At 30.0% G+C, this 24,092-nt stretch overlaps 1 protein-coding gene across 1 annotated transcript in view; it reads right to left on the bottom strand.

The window, feature by feature from the left end:
* LOC113375086 (lachesin-like) overlaps positions 1-24,092 on the bottom strand; it is a 139,739-nt gene that overhangs the window by 20,248 nt on the left and 95,399 nt on the right. Inside the window, exon 4 of the mRNA XM_026615033.1 lies at positions 11,247-11,396. Coding sequence (XP_026470818.1) covers positions 11,247-11,396 — 150 coding nt within the window. The remainder of the gene's footprint in view (positions 1-11,246; positions 11,397-24,092) is intronic.

The raw sequence follows: 24,092 nt of genomic DNA, 5'->3' as shown, positions 1-24,092 counted from the left end.
CATGAAAATCGGGTTAAATTTTTTTGTTACGAGAAAACGGCTCGGTAGATTCACCTAAAACTAATCGGTATTATTTCCAACTAATATCTTACAATTTTTGATTTTTTAAAATTGATTCGAAGTATGAGCTTAAATGTGGATGAAAAGTTTAACACATTTTTTTAAATTACAAAGAAACGGCTTGGCAGATCGTCGAACAAACGATAGTCCTCATCGAGATACATCGAATGGCTTTTAAATTTTTGAAATCGGTCCAGCCATTTTTGAGAAAACTTCAGATTTTAAAAAAAAATCTGTTTACACACATACTTTTTCCAAACTTCACACTCGGTTCAGAATGGCTTGAAACGTTGAGAAAACATAAAATTAGTGAATCCGATTTTTTTGAGAACATAAACTTCTCCTTCGGGAAGTTAAAAATCAATTTTTTTTTCAAATTATAGGACATATGAGTTATTATCACCGTTTTTTTATTAACCACTAAAATTAATAAAAAGAAAATACTCGTATTTTGTAAAAATAAATAAACGTTAGATTTTTCTAAATTTCTTTTTTTACCGTATTTGTATTGCTTAATTTTAGAGCAAACTATTCAAATTTATTGTTTTCTTCATGATAATGTGAATATCGGAGAAACAATACGAATTCTTTACCATACAGTGACCCTGCACCATCAAATCTACTAGTTTCTATCTCTAGAAAAGTCTTTAAACGGTTAAAATTATTAGAACATAAGATATAATCTATGAGTTATTTGATTGGCATCAATGAGGTATAGATAGTAGTTATTCCAGTGGGTATGTACTATTTAAATTCAATTTTACTGGATCAAGTTAATTGGTCATATTATATTTAGTCTTCTTGATTCTGATGTATGGAACAGCGGAGCAACGAATGAATTGGGGCGATTTTCTGATTTTTGATGATGATTAGTCGATCTTGTCAATAATCACGATGGTGTCAAATTGTATCTGATTCAGCTAGTTGCTATTAAAATTCAGGAGATTTGACTTGAATAAAGTTTTGATTGACAAAAAAAAAAGGAGATTTGTGAATGTGGGAATATGATGCTGCTTGGAAGATGATGTGTAAGGTCATTGATCAACATGATACAATCATTACTCATAAAGGTACTTAGTACCATGAAAATATTGACTAGGATTTTTGAACAAAAATCCGCACTCACTAATTGTGAGCTTCGAATCTGGTTTATCGTATGTTTTAAAGTAATGCGCTTCAATAATTTGTGGGGATAGTCCTAATAAAAGTGGCCGAAAAGTGTTAGTATCATATTTCACCGAATTTTTATGGACCAAATATGTAATGAATATCAATAATTATGTGAAAAGGTGCTGTAGCCATGAATTTTTATGATTATCAATACAAATGTGTTAACAATTTTAAAATTACGCTTCTAATGAACTAGAACTTACAAGACTAGAATTCTCAATACTTCAACTTACAATGATAAAGTTGGAAGCAAAGGCATACATAACGTGTCGTCTAGGGACGACATTTGAACACACAGCACGTCAGGCGAATGTCGTCCAGGGATGACATCCGTAGCAAAAAGGTTCGAGACCAATTCTTAATCGTTAACTTTTAAATAGATACAACACATTTTTGCGTATTAAATTCATATGATTATATTGAATTTTATGCATTATGTTTTTATATCCATAAATTCTATAAGCTTAATTTTATTTCATTTTGATGATTAATAAAAATTGCCAGTTGAGTTCTGTAACCATATAAACGAATAATAGAAGGTTTGAGTTTATGTTTTAAATGTTTTATTTGGTAGCATTGCAATAGGGAGATCGTGCTTCAAACGTAATACAACAGTCAAATTACCCTATTAAATTATACTGCATGAACCAGTGTCGGGTGTAATGTCGCAATGAATGACTGCATTGCGATTATATTGCCTTTGCTTCTAGTTTCTAACTCGTCAATAATGGACTTTTATACTGAATTTAATTTAAATACAATTGGTATTTGATTGCCTTGGTATCTGTGGCAAAATTAAAAAAAACTGATTTTTTTACTTTTCAATACTATTCAATTTGTCATTTTTTTTAGACAATTAGCAGTGCAGGTTAATAAAGAAATAGTTAGATTGTTAAGATAATTACAAGAATATAATAAGAGTCTTGAACTGAGAAGTTGAATCTTGCGTGGAAATTACTTTATCGATGGAATTTTCGACTTTTATTCATTTATTAACAAGGAACCCAGAATACAGTGTATAAAAAGTATTTATAGTAAAAAATCTTTCAAAATCTGATTCTTCGATATCAGTTCATTAAGATGTAATCAATGAAGTTTAGTATTTTATTTTATAATTTATTTGATCAACGATAGGGACTTGAGGGTTCTACAAGCTGTTGTGGTGATTTAACTTAACTACTACGCCGCTTGTCATAGGTGGCAACCCAACCTTTGTTTTATCACTAGGTGATAAATTTTTATCATTACAATTTCTGTAGAATTGATGAATATTTGAGCAAGGCAGCAACGCCGGATAAGGGCTATTTTCATTGTAATACATTGCTATCTATATTTCCAAGTAAAAACCGATGTCACTACCGCTTGACATCAGAATTGCTATAGCCACTAACCTAAGAGCGAGTAAACGTGGATATATATTTGTTTCATTAACTTCCCGTAGGGTAAGTTATAGTAATCGCAAAAAATCGAAAATAAATTTTTTATATATCTTTACGTTTCAGAGTTTCTGAACAGTTTGGGACACCAATGTAATTTAATGTTTAACCTTAAAACAAATAGATGTTTTGTGTTCGGATACAAATCTTCGTTCACGATTTCGGGAATACGGTTCAACCGATTTTAATGATACAAAAAACATTCAATTCCCATTGATAAGGATACATGCTGATTAGTTTTTGGACGAGACAGGTTTAGTCGTTTTGAATATATGGAGAAACTAGCTGTAAGTGGAATTCTGTCTTAAGGCAATTAATGCATCGTGCCTTAAGGCAAATTGCTGGAACTTCCCGTACCAAAAATTATTTTTTTAAAAACGATTAACATTTTTGAAAAAAATTTACTTCGAAAAAATAAGATTTTTGACAAACAATTAGACAAAAAATTACTCTTTTTTGGAAAAAAAAATTTTTTTTTATTTTTTTTTTTATTTTTTTTTTGAAAAAAAAATGTTTTCTTTATTTTGACATGTTTTGAAAGATCTAAACTTTTTTTCAAAGCAATCGTACTGCTTTAACTGCATGAAGACGAAATATCAAACCGCGTAAGCGCCGCGTCGACGTCTAACGCGTAAACATTGGTACGGAACCCATAGGAATGTAAACCAAAATTATACTTATTGTTAAAATCTCTATAAAATATCTGATAATTTAATGTGCATATGTCTAATGATCATTTTTGACCGCCAAATGGCATTTTTTTTTACTTTTTTTATTAGATCTCCGAAACCGCTAGACCTGCCTTTATGAAAATTTGATCGGTTCTTCACCTTGTCAATACAAGTAAAATGTTTTTTGAATTATTGAAATCGGACGCTCCGTTCTCTTAAAAACTCAGTTACCGTTTCGGCACTTTTTGCCCCGTATCTTCGGAACGGCTAGACCTGACTTCGCCAAAAACTAATCAGCACGTCTCCTTATCAATACGAATCGAATGTTTTTTGAATTATTCAAATCGGTTAATCGGTGTTCCCGAAATCGTCGACGAAAATTTGTATCCGCACATACATACACACACGCACACACACACACACACACACACACACACACACACACACACACATACATCCATTTTTTCTAAGGTATGCCAAAATATTCAGAAACCTTTGAAACATCGAGAAATGCAAAAATTTTCATTTTCGATTTTTTTGCGATTACTATAACTTACCCTACGGGAAGTTAAAAAGTGCCAAAAATAGTAATTCAGGTTTTAAAAGAACGGAGCGTCGAATTTCAATAATTCAAAAAACATCTTACTTGTATTGACAAAATGAAAAAATGGTCAAATTTTTGGGAAGGGAGCTTTAGCGATTTCGGAGATCGAGTAAAAAATGTAAAAAAAATCCCATATGGTCAAAAATGATCATTAGACATATGCACAACAAATTATCAGATATTTTATAGAGATTTTAATAAGAACGAATTTTGTTTACATTTCTTTGAGTTCCGTACTAATGTTCACCCGCAAGACTGTGACGCGGCGCTTACGCGTTTTGATATTTCGTCTCTATGCAGAGCAATTACTTTGATAAAAAGTTCAAAATTTCCAAAATAAACCAAAATATAAAAAAATAAAATCTTCCGATAAAGTCCATTTTTTTCCAAAAATTTAATTAATCTCAAAAATCATTTTTTTTAAGTTAAAAGAAAAAAAAATTTTTCTAAATTTGAATTTTTTGTCCGGGAAATTTCTGCAAATCGACTTAAGGTACTATGCCATGGATCACTAGTTATTTTCACAACCTACTCTAGGTGAAGTTAAAACGGCTTCTATTACAGTTTAGGCAATAGTATATAGTAATTTGGTAATGACTAAATTTCGACCGATATCAATTAGTGCCTTATCGCTATTCAACATATTGAGATCGTTCGTTCTGCATTCGCTGTAGCATATCCTGTTATTGGAAAACTATTATAAACAGTCAGTAGCTCGGAAAATTCTCTCGATTGATTTGGTTTCCCGACAACGCGCCACGCTCTCCTGCGATGAAAGACTCTGATCTTGTTTTAACTGCTGTTTGTTATCGAACATATAATGCCGCAGGAGTTATCTTGTTTGCAGACTTTATAAAGCGACCGTATTATTCCCGCTTCCAGTCCGGAATGTTATTTTATATCGCGAGATTACTGACTTTCAACTTCAAATATGTTATAATATTATAAAAGGTGCTATTATTATAACGTTATGACTCGTAGGTATTAAGTACATACATAAACAAAGAGATAAATGTATTTATGAACTTACACCGATACATGTGAGGTATCGTAAAATAGAATTGGATATTTTGTTTCAGGCTATTGAGACCTATTTTTAGCGTGCGCCAATTTCGTAAAATATTAAATACGTCTTATTGAAAGTTCTGCTAGGCTACAAGTCTAAAATACTGTTTTATACTGGATACTTCTTATTGCCATGTACATGCCTCAGATCTAATACTATTAGATTTTATTCTTCGGTTTACTATAGTCAGGAAACATCAATAAAATACCATTTTTTACGACGAATAAATGACAACCTTGCAAGGAACTTCTTATGGGATACAATCAAAAAATTTTTATTTCATTATTAATAATATGCATAAAACTTCGATTGATAATTGCTCATCACTCATCAGTATATTGTTGTTATAATTTTTATATGAACCATAAATTAACTCTTTCGCCGCGACAGTGTTTTCCGCACGAGTGTGCTTGTCGAGCCACTAATAAGTAGCTCAAGTATTTCTCACATAAAATATTTTAATTTTTTTATCATTATCAATAAAAATATATTTAAAATGTTAAAATTACACTTATAAATAGCTAAAAACTGCAAGAACAAATTAGAAATTTAAAAATTTTCGCTACGAAAGGGTATACGCGATAGATGACTGTGCCGGTCTTTGCTTCAAGATTTATCACTATGAGTTAAACCATTGGTAATTCTAATTCCTATTGTAATTTTTAGTATATCAGTAGCGTAATTTACAATTTTTAAGCAATTTTTTCTTGATAATGATAGAAATATCTTAAAATATATCGCTATGAATGGCCACCACGCTGTTCCTGTACAGCAGCGACACTTTTGTGGAAAGCACTCTCGTAGCGAAAGGGTTAATTTAACTCGATATATCTTGAAGCAAAAATTATCACATTGGGTGTCATGTATAGGTGACATTCGTACACGCAGGTCGCTAAACGAATGTCGCCTATAGGCACTCGTAGACAAAGGTTATAGAAAAAATATATGAATTGAAACAAATTTTTTTACACTTTTCTGTTGATTATAAACGGCTTGGCTAGGTACATCAAATTAATTAAATTTCAATCAAATTCATCAATGTTTTTTCCAATCCTTAAGTAATAACTTCTTATAAAACGTTTACATTGCGGCAATATAAATATTTTTTCTATGTTTCGTATTCTGAAAATAATTAAAATTAAAAATACTGTTTTTACATTAGGATATTATACAATAAAGATTATTGGAAGATTGCAGAATAAACAGTGAGCCAACAACTAATTATTATTCTTGAGTACAATTGCAATATTTTTTTAACGAATTTTAGAATATGATAGAATATTTATGTGCATTAATATAGTAAAAAAAACCATGTGTATAAATAAAATAAAAAAGCAATTTATATTCGTATAAATATTTCTATCTGTATTTATATTTAGTTAAAAAGGTTTACTAGGCAACTCTGGAAAGCGCTACTATAGCGATTAAGAAATATTGGTCATATTCATCATTCAATGGAGAAGATTCTTACTTGACATTATAATTCATCACAATGACTTATAGAAAACTGTTGTAGAACTTATAGAATTCTGATTGTCAAAAATAAATAAATAAAAAAAATACGCGTGTTATCTATGGACATGTGTGGCAGTCTTTGCTTCAAGATTTTTCAATACATTATTATTTATAATAGTAAAATCTTAAAATGTAACGCTGTGACTGTTTCTTCAGTAGCATTACTGAGCTACGCTTTGATCCGTATAACAGGGCCACTTTTGCGCAAAACACTTTTGGAGCGAAAAGTTAAAAATAAATACGGTATTCTTTATAACGTATATGTATATATATGTATATAGTTTGTCAGGCACTTGAGTGATTGTAACCCCCCGCCGGCCATTGTTGTGGTGTAGCTATTTTACGATTAGTGATTGCTGGCTAGCCCTTCATTGAAAGCTTCAGTCATCTGCGGCTCTACGTGCTTATGAATTATTCCTTGTTAATTACTAAGGGTATGTTGTTAACAAGCAATGACTGCAATCGGTCAATGTGCCTCTGTGCATATTTGAACGGTAATTCATTAATATTGGAGAACAATTGGCAAATCGAATACCTTTCTGAGACATGTCATACATTCTAAACAAAGTATTAACTCTGACTTTACTAAAACTGTCTATTTTAAAACACACACACACACACACATACACATATATATATATATATATATATATATATATATATATATTATATATAAATATAATTATCTTCAAAGCAATATGTGATATACAAGTCAAGCTCTATAAAATTTCCACTGATCTCTGTAACATTTTGCCTCGGGTGCTTTTTTATGAAATATAGGTATTCTCTTTATGTTACATAGTTTTAGAAGATTAGTGACATTAACTTCTGCTATCTATACCCATGTTATACTTTAAATTATGTGTACTCAATGTCAAATTTTTACTTTTATACAATAAGCATATAAAAGTATATATGAATCTTTATTCAAACCAATTTGGTGCTATGGAATACAATTGTGGGGCAGTGCTCATAAGACTATATAGAAATAATACACAAATTCCAGAACAAATTTTGAAAATTGCCTTATGAGTACCAAAATCCCAACTGGTTGATTCATGTTGACACGAATAAGCCTACCATAAATGATGTAATGACAAAAACAGCACATAAATATAGAAATAAGCTCATCAGTCACCCAAATTCATTAGCAAACTTCTTGATAACAAAACTATCCAAGAAGATTCAAAAGAAAAGCGCCACTGCATTTAAGTCAACAACTCTTCTGATTAAATATTGAAATAACTTAGTCATTATTAAAAGTAATTATTTTATAAGTAAATAGTTAAAATTATATAATTATCAATAAAATATTGTGAACATTATATCGAATGGGAAAAACTATTGAGTTGTTTTTCCAACATGCCCCTTTAGTCAACAATGCCCAATGCAACAATTGTAAATTCCACAAATTATTTAAATGTTCTTAACTGGACAGTTGTAAATAAGAGAATAAAAAAAAATTCTGCTGACGATGATATAAGATGATATGACGAAACGTCTGGTATAAATTTATTTTAAATGTGCCATTTTTATTAGATGTACTCAAGATTTTAGACCCATACTTTCACATCACAATTAAACATATAGACATCAAACTATGTTTAGTAAAATTCGCAGTTTTTTTATCATTTTAGTAATGTTTTTTTTGCATTTTTATCTGTTTGTCATCTGGTCTTTTGCACTCCCTATGTGGCGTAAAAATAGACGCTCAGAAGGCAAAAATATCTACTATTTAATTTTTAATTTTAAAGCGATTTTTAGAAATAATTCAATTAATGCGATGCAATTCTAATAATTCAATTATTAGGTTAAATGTATGTGTAGAACGAGTCCATTTTAATAAAATAAAAAAAATATTAGGTTCAACAAAAAATTAATAAAAATAAATAATAATATAAATATGTATGTTTAAACATAACAAACAAAAAAAATCAAATCTTATTACTAACATAAATCTTGCTTTAGTAAGCATTTCTGTTACAATTTCTGTTTGAAATACATATTTTATGGGCACATTTTTTACGTATTAATTTATTTTACCTCATTGTTGCTATATTCTTATAGTTTGATCCTTATCAATGTGAACGTTCAGGTGGTTTTTTACCCCAAATATGTGTATGCTATTCTGAACGTCATATAAAAAAAACTTTCGAATTGTACATAAAAGTTACGATACCTATAAATTAACAAAATCCTGATGTCACTAATTCTATAATTTCTCAATATAGACTATTATATATTCATACAATTTTGTGCAAAATAAATTTGTTCTTACATATATCATATATCATTGTGTAAACGTATTATTGTCTCTAAATATTCTGATATTTCTTTACAAGATCGATCGGGTCTTTTATCTTGAGATAATATCTGTTTTGTTAGAAGTCTTCGCTGTATTAAATACCAATTTATAAATAATAAAATCTTCTTGAATCACGCGCCTGACTAGATTTCATAAATATTTCATTATTCCTCATATTCTGCGGTTACTCAATGTTTGCTTCGACTTCATGCAGTTCCATTTGATAATGGGAGACACACTCTTATAGAATGATTAAATCAATAACACATCAATCACATGGAATGAAAAGATGACACCCTCCATGCATTAACTGTTCAGAAAATGATTGATTTATTGTCGAATAGTCAGCTATTTTAAGTGCAATAATGCAGTGTTCAGTTTTCCATGTTACAGAAGCAGAAATAATGTGGGATAATTGTGCGTAATTTTCATTTCTATTTCCTAATAAAATATTTTTTCATAGTAAGAGCGATATTAAAATACATTGTATGCAAAATGTACTTGAATATTCATCGTTGGCTATAATATAGATTCACAATATGTAAAATGACGGATTAGTGAATAAACAGATTTGCGTATTGATGATTCAATAGATTTTGAAAAATTATTATCTAGGACTCAAGTTTATCATAGCATTAGAATTGAAATATAATCTTTATGATATCTTAACCAAATAGCGAGATGAACCTTTTAAACAGTAAAATAATACTGTATGAGCTCTTTTAGTACCTTAGTGTTTCTGCAAGGCAACTCAGCAGTTGACTCCTCTCTTTCTGGTGAGATTATATTAGATATGTAATTTTTATGTGGATATGTTGGCAGTAATGCACCGAAATTTTCAGTAATATCAGGTGAATGTTTGATATGACTACTATTTGATATCACTGCTATTTGATATCAGGCTGTTCAAGGCACGTGATTTCTTCTTCCTTACCACGAAGCCATAGCCAGCTTACGATTTGAAGGTGGAATTTTGTTTTCTTACATATAATAAAACTAATAAAATAAAATATAAAGTAATAAAATTGATAATAATAATATGCATCCGATATGCATGTTTTTGAAATGCAATGCGATTTTAAACAATATATGGTATATAGAGCCGAATAAAGAACAAACTGGATAACAATGAAATATAATCTTTTACCTCCAGCAAGTTTCTATATATTCTATGTAATAAAATTTTGTATTACAGCCAACCTTCTTATAACGCGATACCCTTATAAAATAAATATATAATTCTCAGAATGCATTCTTTCCTAAAAACTCCAATAATATCCAATAAATCCAATTATTATTTTTGATAATTGGCTTATCAGAGCATCTTAACTAGTTTTAGACAGTATATTTCTCTTCTATTTAAAAATAAAATCATCAGAAAATCATCATGTGGAGCGCTCATTGAACTGTGCGCACAGTTTTTGTCGGAATCGGGGCAAAATATTGTTTTCTCTTCTACTCACAACTATTTATTTTATGCCACAAAATATTCTACAAATCCTAAAATATGAAAATATATTTTGTTTCTATATTCTGAACAATTGCAGTTTTGTACACATGACGAGTATTAAGGTGACCATGTTTTTTTAAGTCAAAACCGGGACGGTAATTTTTAGTTATGGTAATCCAGGCCAATATGGGAGGGGGGGGGTTTGTATATTAGCAACAAAACTTATGTTTTTAAATAGCAAATACTATTTAAGAATGCAACAAAAATCAAACCGGGACGTATGGTCACCTTACGAGTATACTCATCTATACACAAAATTCTGCCACTTTTTCATGATGAAAATTCTCACCAATCACAGTTAATTTATTGAATTACCACAGTGTTGAAACAGACTTTCTACGTTAGTTTTAAATTTATTGGTTTGGGACATAAACCCTAAAAGAAATTTGGGATTTATGTAATATAAAAACAGATGCAAGACATAAATTATACTTATGTGCTTTATTACTATGATGATTCATTACTACAGTGATTTTATTTTACTATTACTAGTAAAATGAAATTACTTAGGAGGCGTCAATTAAACACCTGATAGTGTTTTAGGGATTTTTGAAACCCCCTTACTCTTGGTGATGAGTGGTGATATTTAAAATTGAACAGCCTCTTTCACCCAACATCACGTGTAGTTTTAGTACTAAAAATTTGAGATTTTTCTAAAAATTTTGTAATTTGTTTGAATTTCAGGTAAAAAATAAATATACATGATATTTTACTAGACACTTTCTTATGATTTTTTTTTGTCAAAACCTTCTTCCTTTGTAAGCTTTAAGTAACAAGTAAAAGGCCATTTATGTGGTAGCACGTAAAAGTTTAGATTTGTCACAATTTTTTTTTTGAAATATATGTAATGAGTATATAGACAATGACTATAAAAGAATAATATATAAATTGATATTATTTAATAATTACCTAATTGTTTAACCCTGCACGGCAGATAGGCGTGTGTGCCCAGTTGCGTTGTAATATTTATCGGCCCGGGACCCCCGTCCAGATACGCCCCGGTGTACAGGCCCGAGCTCAATTTTGACAAGCGTTCGATTGCCATGTCACGAGCATCCACTGAAAAATAGAAATATATTAATAACAAATACATCAATAATTTTGCAACCTCCGATTCATATTAATATGATATTTGTGTTATGTACGATTTTTATTCATCGAATCCGGTGTTCGGTATCATTGCATATTTTAACGAATAACGATTTCGATAAGGTTTAGTGGTTTTAAACACCTATATATTCTGCAGTCGTGTTTGAATTTATTTTGCATATATAAATGAATTTTATATTTCCATGTAGCGTATGGCAGAAATACAATATACATAATTTTTCATATATATGCTTTTCCATTAATCTATTTATCGGATTTCATTGCAATCACCACAAATGCGGATAAATTATTGGAAAAGAACACTTTAGTCCATTTTAAATTGCGATAATTATATTGATATAATGAAAATGACCATTTATTCTATTATAATCAAAATTATTTTAATTTTCATACGTAATAATTAACAATCCTATCTATATTACTGTAAATGGTTTTTGATGGTGTGAAACAAATTACTGAACAGTGATATTCAATATATTCGAGTCAAAAGTTGAATGCATTAGTAACTAGTTTGTTTAAATGCATTAGTAACTGTTTGTTGACTGCATTAGCAATTTGTTTAACGCTTTAAAGCACAAATTGGTTGAACTTCTTGATCTGTAAATAATATTTATGAGTGTATTATAAGTTGCACATAATGTTAGAAACTATTAGGAATTTTTAATACAACATTGCCAATGTGCCTGTTATATGCGACAAACAGTTATTGATATAAAACTATGATATTTTTAATTACGAAGATATGGCCTATCTCAATTTAAAACGATTTCTAAATGATTACTTCTCAGTTTTCCAAATCGGTTCAGGATCTGTTGCAATAGTTTCGTCGAGAAATTAAGAACTTTTCGGTTAATCCTAAAGAAATGCTCAATTGGCTGTCCCAACTCTTTCTTAACCAAAACCTACTCTTTCAGACCAATTCTGCAGTAACATAGCCGATAACATAGTGTTGTTATGACAACGCTATCATATCCTTCCTTCTTGGTACTAAAAATTGTGAAAATGCTATTTTCTGCACGATTAGGCGTTTATATATGAAACTGTATGTTATAAATGCGCATTACAAAGATAAAATCCTTTCTTACTTTCTTGGTTTGATTCTTTCTGGGTTTGTTTATGTGTAAAATAAGCCTGATCGTACAGCATATAGATAGCATTTTCACAATTTTTAGTACCAAGAAAGAAAGATAAGATAGTGTTGACACAACAACGCTATGTTATCGGCTTTGTTACCGCAGAATTGGCCCCTTTATCGAGTTTTGTCATTTTTCCAAAGGATTACAAATCGAGTTTCAAACCCGATCAATTTTGGCTTACGAAAACGTCAACAATTGATCAAATATTAGCACACACATTTGCTATTTCCAAATTTTCTGTCAACCGATTCAGAATGACATCTTTGACGAAACGTCGAGAAAACATAAAATTAGCAAATCAGATTTTATTGACGGCAACATAGACTTCTTGGAATCGTTAATAATGAAAATAACTTTTTGATATTAGTGCTTGTCCCTTTTTTATGTTAGTAATATATTTACATTGAATGTTTTTTAAATCTATAATGAATAGTTTTTTATATTTGTTCAATAGCATCAGAAAACTAACTATTAAACAAATACGTCCATACTTTTTTAATCAATTTTTTAAATTTAATTAACAATTTCTGGGTTTAATTAAAGATGAGTTATCAGCCGTAAATAATCCAATTTCATAACCCTTTTTGTTGGGCCGGGTTTAAAACCGATGTAATATACGAGTTACAAAAATGACAATTGTAAAAACGATACAACTATAGGCGTGTCCTTTACGTTTATTAAATGAAAATCTACAATTTTAATTAAACTGCGCGGTCAAAAATATACTTGTAAGAATAATATAAACAAAAGTTTGATGCAATTTGTCCGTATTTTCTTTGAGAAAATAAAAGTTTTTGTAATATTCATATCTATATAAGACGGTGTTTTAGTTACTATTATGATTGCATATACAACAATAAAATATTTCTCCCGGAATAAACTGTATTAACCCTTTCCACTCGCGAATTGCGAGATCTATATGTATTTTGCCGCCGGAGCGGCGGCATTCGAGCGAAAAGGGTTAATCCTCTATGAGCCGCGTAGCTTTCAGGTCACGTTTAAAATTTTTCGATATTTTGCCAAATAATTATGATTTCTTTTGGCAGATGACGAATGCATCTTAAATCTATAATGTTGTCTAGATAAACAATATAATTTGCTAGGCTTTTCAACTTGAAATAACATTTTTATACACATAAGTGGGAACAGTATAGGCCGTCGTGACTTTAAAAAAGTTTAAACAGATATTTTGTTTTTGATTTGTATATATATATATTTGGATGTGAAACAAAAAATTGGCCCATAGAGGGTTAATCAATAATGTATTATTTTATAGAAAAGTGTTTAAATCGACAATCTCACGTGTTGATCTGTATAGAATAATATCTATGTAATAGTCAATGTTTCTAGCGTTTAGTTGTAAATTTGATAGGTGATTGGACTCAGTTCAAGATGATGTTGCGAATCTCTAGATGTAGTCTTGTAAAACAAGGCTTTTAATAATTGTAATATAGATATCTCTATATATCCGTTATGTTATTATATCGAGCATATCTGTTCTTTGTAGAGAAAAAGTTTCAGTATGCGCATCGCTAGAATATAAAAGCATTATTCCGTAAAGAAATATTTTAGGAAAAACATGCTTTGAGTCTCGCTTCTGCGACAACAAATGCATATTTACGTCCCGGCGTTACATCTAAACGGCGAGCTTTGCTCACAGGCAAGGCAATATCAATTGTGCGCTCCGAAAAGGAGCAAAAAGCAAAAAAGATAAAGAAAAAACGAAAAATATTATACCAAATTAATGTAGCGTAGTTGATGCGCGTTTTATTGCCAAGCGACCGCAGCGTAGAGCATTGAGCATAGAGTCATAGAGTATAGAGCATAGAGCCGCCCTGCACGCCGACTAGCCGTTTTATAGAGGTGGTGTTTCCCAAATTCTGCATCCATTACCGACGTTCGTTTTATTTATCCATTACTTTTTTTATTTACATTTAAATACACATGCTTTCATGTACATATTTCCGTTTTATTATACGAAATTTACATTTTTGTAATTTTTACTGCTTACCTCATATTGCATTTTGACATTTAATTATTGAATATTCACCGAAGCACAAAGACCCTATTTGAATTTAAGTAATTACACTGTCTGTACCACATGGACTACAACACAACATATAATACGTATCAAACAAGCAATTATCGAACTATGTTTATTAAAATAACCAGTCAATTTCTAATTATGAAAAAGTATTTATTTACTGTTTTTCAAAAATTTGCCATCCCATGTGCGGGGTAAAATAGTACGTCCAGGGTGCAATCGAATGTCTTGTTTTAATTTTTACAAATAATAGGTACAATATTCAACCAATGCTAAATAAATATTTCATTTAGTAATTATATATTTAATATGGTGGGGCGTAGCACAAAGACCCAATGTGAATTTAAGTAATTACACTGTCTAAATCACTTGGACTACATCACAACATTTACCGCGTATCAAACATGCAACTACCGAACTATTTTTATTAAAATACCCAGTCAATTCTTAATTATGAAAATGTGTTTTTAAAAAATTTGTCACCTGGTCTTATTTACCAAACAGGTCGAATGTCTAGTTTTTAATTTTCACGAAACAAAAGTTACAATGTTCGATCAATCCTAAATAAATATTTTTGGGTACATTTGCAATAGAGATAACACTGTATATAACTTCGATGTAGTATTTTGTCAAAAATATTCATCTGCAGAATTGGAATAACTAATTTAATTCCTCTTGTAAACTTGCCCTTTTTAACTTATTTTACTTTTTTACACACCCTCACTAGCCGTTTTATTGAGGTGGTGTTTCGCAATTTCTGCATCCATTACCGACGTTCGTTTTATTTATCCATCGCTTTTTATTTAAAATCAAATACACATGCTTCTATGTATATTGTTCCGTTTTATCATAAGAAATTGTTTTTTTGTTTTTTTTGCTGCTTACTTCATATTGAATCTTGACATTTTTATTGAATATTCAATAAAGAGGTTATACATCTTTTTTCCTCTACTTTCAAATAATGTTGTTAAAAAGTCCTTAACTTGTTTTTAAAATATCGATGTTGAACCATTATACCCTAGCACCTTTAGTCTCCTTACCTGATAACATTTGGCTTTCGTACATGCGTTTCCTTAACTGTTTGAATCATTTTTCGCAGCCTCATATTTTACACAGAGATACAAGTATTTGTCGTTGTTACATGTACATTTATTGGTGAATTCTAATGAAAAAATATTTGAAATTTGCAAGTAACTAACACTAATGTGAAGTTAGTAGGTAAAATACCATATATACATATATCATTATAGAGATTTAAATCTGTAGAGCTCATCAATATTGTCGAAAAGGCTTTGCACTCGAAAGGCTTTGACATAAACATTGATAGTAAAAAGATGTGTTTGCTTTACGTTTTACCACAAAATAGGTTCATGATATGCTGAAAGTTGAATACATTATTTTTGATATGTTTTATAATAACAAAATTTATTTTTGAACTCTGAACAAATGCGCAAAATTTTGTTATATAATTAATATAATATATAATTTATTAATAATTTATAAAATTTGTTACATAATTAAAATGAATATTGAACTTGAACCTTTTTATAATACAAAATTTACATAGTATTAGGGAAAATTATATGAGCAATAAACGCTTGGCATAAACTAAATATAGTGAATTTATTTTAACATAATAAATTATTTTAATTATCAGTTATTAATAGATATATTTCAGCCTTTGATAGATCGATTTATCTATTCATAAATAATATCTCATATAAAAGATATCTACTGGACACTTACTCATACTGATATGCATCAAATAAATCGTCTTAATTGTTCTGAATTCAGAAGAAATAATATGAGGAAATTTTTATTTAATTATATTTAATGGAAATCGATATCAAAATTAAATTGATATGATACAAATATGAAGTGAAATTTTTATATATCAAACCATTTTTCAGATAAAAATAATTTTAATAATGGTCAACGTCTACATATTACATTATCAGGTACGATGCATACCAATATAAAATTTACTACATATTTTAAATACTTTACATATAATTAGCTTGATATTAGAAGCATCAGTAGTTACATTTTTTTCTTGTATGATACAAAACACTAATTAAAAAAATACTTCTAAAAAATACTTACTGAAACATTAACGTCGGGCGAAATTTTACTAACAATGAGTCAAATTGCATTAATTTAACATCTGAAAATATTCGTTTTGATCAACAATAATTTAAATCTGCCAACAATTGCCTGCTCATTTCATAGTCAGAAATTAAAAAATACATACAATCTGCTCTCTTTTCTATTAACTTTTTATTGGCAATTGCTGATATAGAACGGCATCCCGATGCTAGTCTCGTGTCAGGAATATGAGAAAGTTTCCGGAGCCATCGAAGCCACTACTTCGTGGGACTGTTTCCGTTCAGGTCTCAATTGGAATATGCGATGTTTAAATTTGTAGGTTTATGCGAAATAGAGTCTATCTTTGCTTATTATATATTTAGAAATCTCGCCGGCCGCTTTTTATGCACGACAGATGCAGTAAAGTTCGGTAGGTTACGAGCTGCACTATCGAGGAATAATAAAATGAGCTTAGTTTGTATACAGGGCGCGCGTTTAGCGTTTCCAAGTTTTTTACTTAGGCATATAAACTTCTACCACGAGTACTATATAAATATCAGTTCGTGCTCGGATACGAGCATAGGTAAGGTTAAACGTTTTATGGCTCAACTATAAAGTTATTTGATTTCGGAATAATGTTCATTGGATAATAAATCTCTCCCTATCGCGCTCCAAATTTACTGTTCTTGAGTGATTTAAAAATGACTCATTTGAATAAGTTACTTTGTAGACATTTCAAAGTAGAATTTTTGGTAAAATTTATCGTATATATCCCAGACTTTGACATCAAGTCGAAACGGTGTGAGTAAAATGTACTATCAAATATCATGTAATTTTTTAGTTTTTATTTACTCCAATTTTTTAATAATAAAATTATAAAGTAATTAACTATTTTATAATCCTGATTGAATGTGCCAACTTTTGATGAAACTTGCCAACAGCCTTAAGTACATTTTTTTAAAAAGAGCCTCCCAAAATCGACCGACTTTCAAAATTTTAAAATCTTAGTTCAACCGAAAGTCTTAATTATTGAAAATTTGGGGCAATTATGTTATTATTTTTGATTGTGTTCTTAGAAATGTTATTTACGGTTCCAAAGATAAAATAAACAAAATTAATAAAAATTAACCACAACCAAAACTGGTCATAATTTCACCAGTTAAGCTTGTTGTGATGACTTCTATGATTACCCTGGCTCTTTAAGAGAACCCAAGGGTTAGCTATCTTTTCAATGATAATAATCTTTTTTAATTTATTATTGGATTAACTTCAATACTGATGACATTGTATTATATCCATAAATCCAAGTCTATTTACTTGGAATCATTGCTATCTATATTCTCAAGTGAAAACCCATAACACTACTGATTGATATTAGTCTTTTCGAGGAGGGTGTCGAACCACGAAAAAACCCATATTAAACATTTTGTTAAACAAAACAAAAAGTGTGTGACCAACTATTCTGGTTATTGAGCAATAATGTTACTTGACCATTTCAGCGCTCATAAATCGACCGAGCACGTTTTCTGCAAAACTTTTAAATATTTTTGAAATTGGTAAACTACTGAATTTAAGTTTACTTGTAAGAATCTTTCACTCTTGAATCAGTTGGACAGAATCAATTTAGATTTCTTACTGTATTAGCTTGTGCAGGTTATTCTGAACAAACCAAATGATCGATAGATTTCTACTAAGCATTTGGTCAACTATTGAAAAAAAAAATTCACCGTCTTATATATATACATATTGGAGTATATTTGTTTCAAAAATCGATTTGTATCAGCAGAGCAAAGATGCTATTATTTTTTATGGATATACGCACGAAGAAGTTTTTTAGTGGCTAAAAACAAATATATTATATACGTAAATGAAAGTATAAGATATTTTATAGAGATATTAATAATATGCATCGATTGCTTGAACCAAAATTTTGGGTAATATACGTATGTGTATGTGAGGATTTTTACGATTTACTTAATGCCAATTCGATCTCAACGATTGTAACTACTTATAAGGAACTTTTTAGAGATTAAGAAAGAAATGCGTTTATTTAGTGTTAAAATTACCATAGAATATATAACATTGAATGCTTATTAAATGATTTTAGATAAAAATTTATTACTATTTTCTTAGAAATTTGCTATTTGCTAAAAAAAATCTTTTAAAAAGTCAGATTTTCTTAAAATCTTTCATTGTAAAGTTTCAACATACTGATTTGCTTATAGTTCGTACAACTAATTCTTCATTCAAATGCCTTGAATACAATCTACGTATGAAATAATAATATTAATTAAATAATAATATTTATTTAATTTCTCGTAAAAAAATTATAGATTCAATCTGTTCATTAATTAAAAGCTAAGAAGTTCATATGTTTTAGCTGTTCAGAAGCTCAACCTGCGTAATAAATTTATACAGTTTTTTTTAGAAACTGTATCATTGAAATACCATAGAAATATATCATGCTCAAACTTATAAATATGACATACATTACTCAACCTTGAATATTCAAGGTGTTTTTTAGCTTGATTTATTTTTTTACAATTTTTTATATTTTAATTAATTAAGTCATATACTGATGTAGAGTATATAATAAATTCTATGCAGTCTACACGTGCCATCGCATCGGCGGTATGTAGGCAGGAAAATAATTACATTATAATTAGAAAAGAAACGCTTTTCTTTGATACAAGATAGTTATTGTTTTTTCTATAAAATGACGCTAAGTATTTTTTGCGAACGATAAGTATACATTCCAATTTAATTAAAAAAGAACTACGTTTCCATATATATCACAAGATAATTAATTATTTGCTGAAGAAAAACGGCTAATTTGCTGCAATCTCTCAGCGACAAACGACGTTCATGTTTTTATTTATAAGGTTTTTTGATCATATAGCGAGTGTCGTCTCAAAGACATCGTCGTCCCCGAAGGTGATTTTCAATTCGTCTAAATTGCTTTTGAAGAGACTTTTAACTTTTCTCAAAGAAAACTTAATTATCAATACGACACTTTTTAAATGTTTTCATCGGCGCTTTACTCTCGACGCTGTTGATAGAAAATTACAAATGTTTTTTCTCGAGTTGTCTCCAGAATTAATTCGCGTAGCAAAAAGTAAATACTTATCAAATGAAAGAAATATCAAATGTCAGCGAGTTAAACTTAAATTAAATATTTACATTTCAATAATTTTACTAAAAAAGTGTTTTTCTTGACTTGGCAGTAAAAGAAATAGACTTTGATTCAATTATTTATTTCATTTCATGTGGTATAACAACTATAGTTGTAGTTTTATATTTATTATAAGAAATTAATATTAATAATTTAATGATTTGAAAATATTAAATTCATTGTTAAATAGATACTCATATTGTACATAAAATAAAAAGAAATGGTTAAGTAAATATGTATTATGACAAGAAATTTTTTTTTTAAATAAAGCATTATTTAAACACTTTTTTCACGCCGAGTAATACAAATTTTGTAAAATTTTATAGCAAGCAAGCATGTTTTTTAATTTTATTATTTCTAACTATAAATACGCCAATTACAATATAAAGTGGTATGTACTTAATCAAATTAATCTCATCTTCAATTTATCTTGTTCTAAAAGGTATGTTGTGACACCGATATCTTGAGCGCAATTTCGTTGGTCGACTATATTTAATTAATTATTTTGTTTTTTCAGGAGATCGTATAAGTGTTTTAGAATTGCACAATTTATAAATAATTAGAATATTTTCACAGTTTGATGAAACCAAATGGTTTCTGTCAACCCCGATAAAATAAATATATGTGTAATGTGGAACAATATTTCCATTTGTATTTCATATTATAATTTAATTTTTGTCATTGTTTATGTTGTAGTTTTCACTATAAATTGAAGGCATATATATATATATATATATATATATATATATATATATATATATAACTTGAATAGGGTAGTATACAATTTTTTATCGATGCTATTTTAAAGTAGAGGGCAAAAGATATTTAAAAAGCTATTAGATCAATTGCAATGTATAAATATTCGTAATAAAAAGTATTAGCCCTAGTTGGTAGTTTTTATAGATTTGAGCTCTTTCATTAAGCTTACGATATCTGAATATAATTTTTAAATCTTCTTTAAAATTTTTAAACGATGTATTGTTATTTTTATGTTCGATTCAAGAGTTTTTTTATATAAACTCTATAAAAACTTACATGTGGTTAGAACAACCACCTGAATCTTTGCACTAGAAAGGTGTAAACAATAAAAAATAGAAAAGTAAATTCTTTTTTTTTTTTTTTAAAACTCGTTTTATTTAGCAATCAGAAATACATTAAGATTCCTATGAGCTAAAATGACAATGTAAGAGCGATGCCTAAGAAGAGCTCCAATGAGATCTTCTCAGTTTAACAATTTCTATAAAATATTATATTAGACCTAATCTAAGACTACGTCTAACGGCCATTGTCGTTTCAATCTTCTTGTACCATAAGGTTTAGTAATTTCTACTATAGAGGGGTTCGAATGTGAGTCCAGTTTGCGTTTGTATTTTTCTTTGAATTCTTGGAAAGTTAAATGCACCGTTTTCATCTTGAGGTCGCTGTGAATGGTTTCATTTGTTACGTACCATGGAGAATTAAGAATTGTTCGTAAAATTTTTGACTGAGTTCTCTGCATTATAGCTATATTAGATTTGTAAGCACATCCCCAGAGCTCAATTCCGTAGGTCCAGATTGGTTGATAATTGATTTATATAGCAGCAACTTATTTCCAACAGTGAGCTTAGACTTTTTACGCAGAAGCCAATCAAATTCTTTCATTTTGATCATTATTTGCTGCTTTTTTTGTTTTTATGTGGCTTTTCCAAGTAAGTCTGCTATCTAAATGAAGACCACGATATTTCACTATGTTCTGTTTCGGAATCTGGACATTGTTTAAATAAATTGGAGGACAATACCCTCTCTCAGGGTAAATGTGATATGAGCTGATTTGGTTTCATTTATGCAAATCTTCCATTTGGCAAGCCACATTTGTAGTCTATTGATATGTTCTTGCGTTTGTCGGGAAGCTTGATCAGCACTGTGATTACTACTTAGTATGGCAATATCGTCAGCGAATGTAGCAAGTGTCAGATTTTCAAGTAATGGGAGGTCCTTTGTGTATAAAACATATAAGAAAGGTCCAAAAATACTACCTTGTGGAACTCCTGACATTATTTTGTGGAAATCAGATGTTACTTGATTTACTTTTACTTGAAAAATCCTATCTTGTAGATATGATTTGAAATCCCATAATACCTGGATGGAAGGTATGCTTTTATTTATATAAAAGTCCTGGGTGCCAAACCTTATCGAATGCTTGTCGAACATCCAGGAAGACACCACTACAGAAATGCTTATTTTCAAATGACTTATGTACAGTGTCAATAACCTGTGAACTTGCTGTTTGGTCGAATGTTCACGTCTAAAGCCAAATTGATGGTAGGGGATCCAATCTGAAGGAAGCTCATTGTTGATTTGGTCCAAAAGAATCCTTTCAAGCAGTTTAGATATTACGGGAAGCAAGGATATTGGTCTATATGAAGATACCTCAGTCAAGTTTTTGCTTTTTGGGAATCATTAATATTGGGCAGTCTTAAATTGATTTTGGTCAATACTCTACTCTGAGCATGGCATTAAATATATACGTTAATTAAACAATCGTTTTCTTAGGAAGTTCTTTCAACGCCCTTGCAGTTATTTTATCAAAACCAGGCGATTTTCTTGTATTTAACATCTGGATTTGCGAGTTGACTTCTTTGGGTTTGATAGGTTTGAAAGATTGTGAGAACTGTAGAGGTTTAAGCAATTCTTCTTCAATCTCTTTATCAATGGTAGAGAATCAAATGGTTTAAAACATTAGACAAGTATTTAGCAAAAAGCTGCGCTTGTTCCTTCTTCACTTCTTGCCCAAGGATCATTAGCACTGTTTCTAATAGGTGAAGAAAAGAATTTAGGCTTCTTCACATTACTAGCTGCTTTCCATATCGAGTTATCTGATCTGGATAGATTATTAATGTACTTCTCAAAATTTTCATTTCTGACTTGCCTAAGTTTGCTTTTAAGTTCTCTGCAAAGTTTATTGTATGAATTTTTATCGTCAGGTCTATGATTTTGTTGCCATTAGCTCTGGCACGTCTTTTTTTCCGAATAAGTTCTTTGATTCCAACGGAATATCTTGGAATGCAGGTGATGCTTGAACTTTAGGAGTTGCTTCTTAATTGAATTGAATCGTAAATGTTTGAAGCAAATCTTCAGTAGCCTTGTCAATTTCAGTATCGCTTTGAGACTGATATAGAAATTTGTTCGCTCTTTCAAAACTTCTCGAAATGTTTCCCAATTTGTATATTTGCTATTAATATATTTGAATTTATATTTGTTTGTATAACTGTGATTCCTATAGTTAAAACAATTGGAGAGTGATCTGAGGATAAATCGTATGATGGCTTAATATTCGTCACGTTCTCATTTATGTTATTCAAAATAAAGAAGTCGAGCAGGTCTGGTATTTTTTGAGGATCACTAGGCCAATATGTCGGGTGTCCAGTGGACAGAAATGAATAATTATTATTATTTAGGGTTCTCAGGAGCTCATTACCCTTGCTTGTGATCAGACGTGATCCCCAAGAAGTGTGCTTGCAGTTAAAATCACCACCTACAAGAAATTTCGCACCCAATTGATGGAAAAACTGTTCAAATCTGTTTGCTTGATATTATGTCGTGGAGGCATTCCAAAGTGCAATTCTTAAAATTTAGCCATTACGGATTAATTTTATTTAATAAAGTTGTTAGCAGGTTTAAAACCACACCATTTTGATGATTAATTGATTAAACATCTGTTTGAATTCGTGCATGAACTGAGGCGAAGCTTGCGGATATGCCTGAAGCAGACTCTGGAATAACGTTGTTATTTAACGCCTGCATATGTTCGAGGGTGACCTTGATTACGATCTGATTTGGATTTAGATCGGGTACGGGTAGTGGTAATAGTTGGATTAACCGTATGTCTGTGTTGGATTTTTGGTTTATAAACGTTTGTGGTGTATTATGATTCATTTTTGGAATTTTTGATTATATACCTTCTTATGGCTGGGCATCCACGATAACTAGCTGCAGATCCTTAATTACATTAATACATTTTCAGGTTTCTTGCAGTCCGATGTAGTATGATTGTTACCACAAGGAACAAGTAAACGGCTTATTGCAGTAACGTTGAGTGTGACCGAATTGTTGGCATCTTTTGCATTGCACAACGGATTTATTATAGTGTGGCGCGTTCTATACGAATTATGTTGTTAAGAATCTTTGTTACGCTGTATATGTCTTTGTTATTTTTTGCGGGTTCAAGA

This window comes from Ctenocephalides felis, unplaced genomic scaffold (genome assembly GCF_003426905.1).
Source record: "Ctenocephalides felis isolate EL2017-DRISC unplaced genomic scaffold, ASM342690v1 CF-g0.4_SCAFFOLD_01886, whole genome shotgun sequence".
NCBI classification, from domain to species: domain Eukaryota; kingdom Metazoa; phylum Arthropoda; class Insecta; order Siphonaptera; family Pulicidae; genus Ctenocephalides; species Ctenocephalides felis.
Note: the sequence above shows the minus strand (reverse complement) of the source record. Positions and strands in the feature narration are given on the sequence as shown.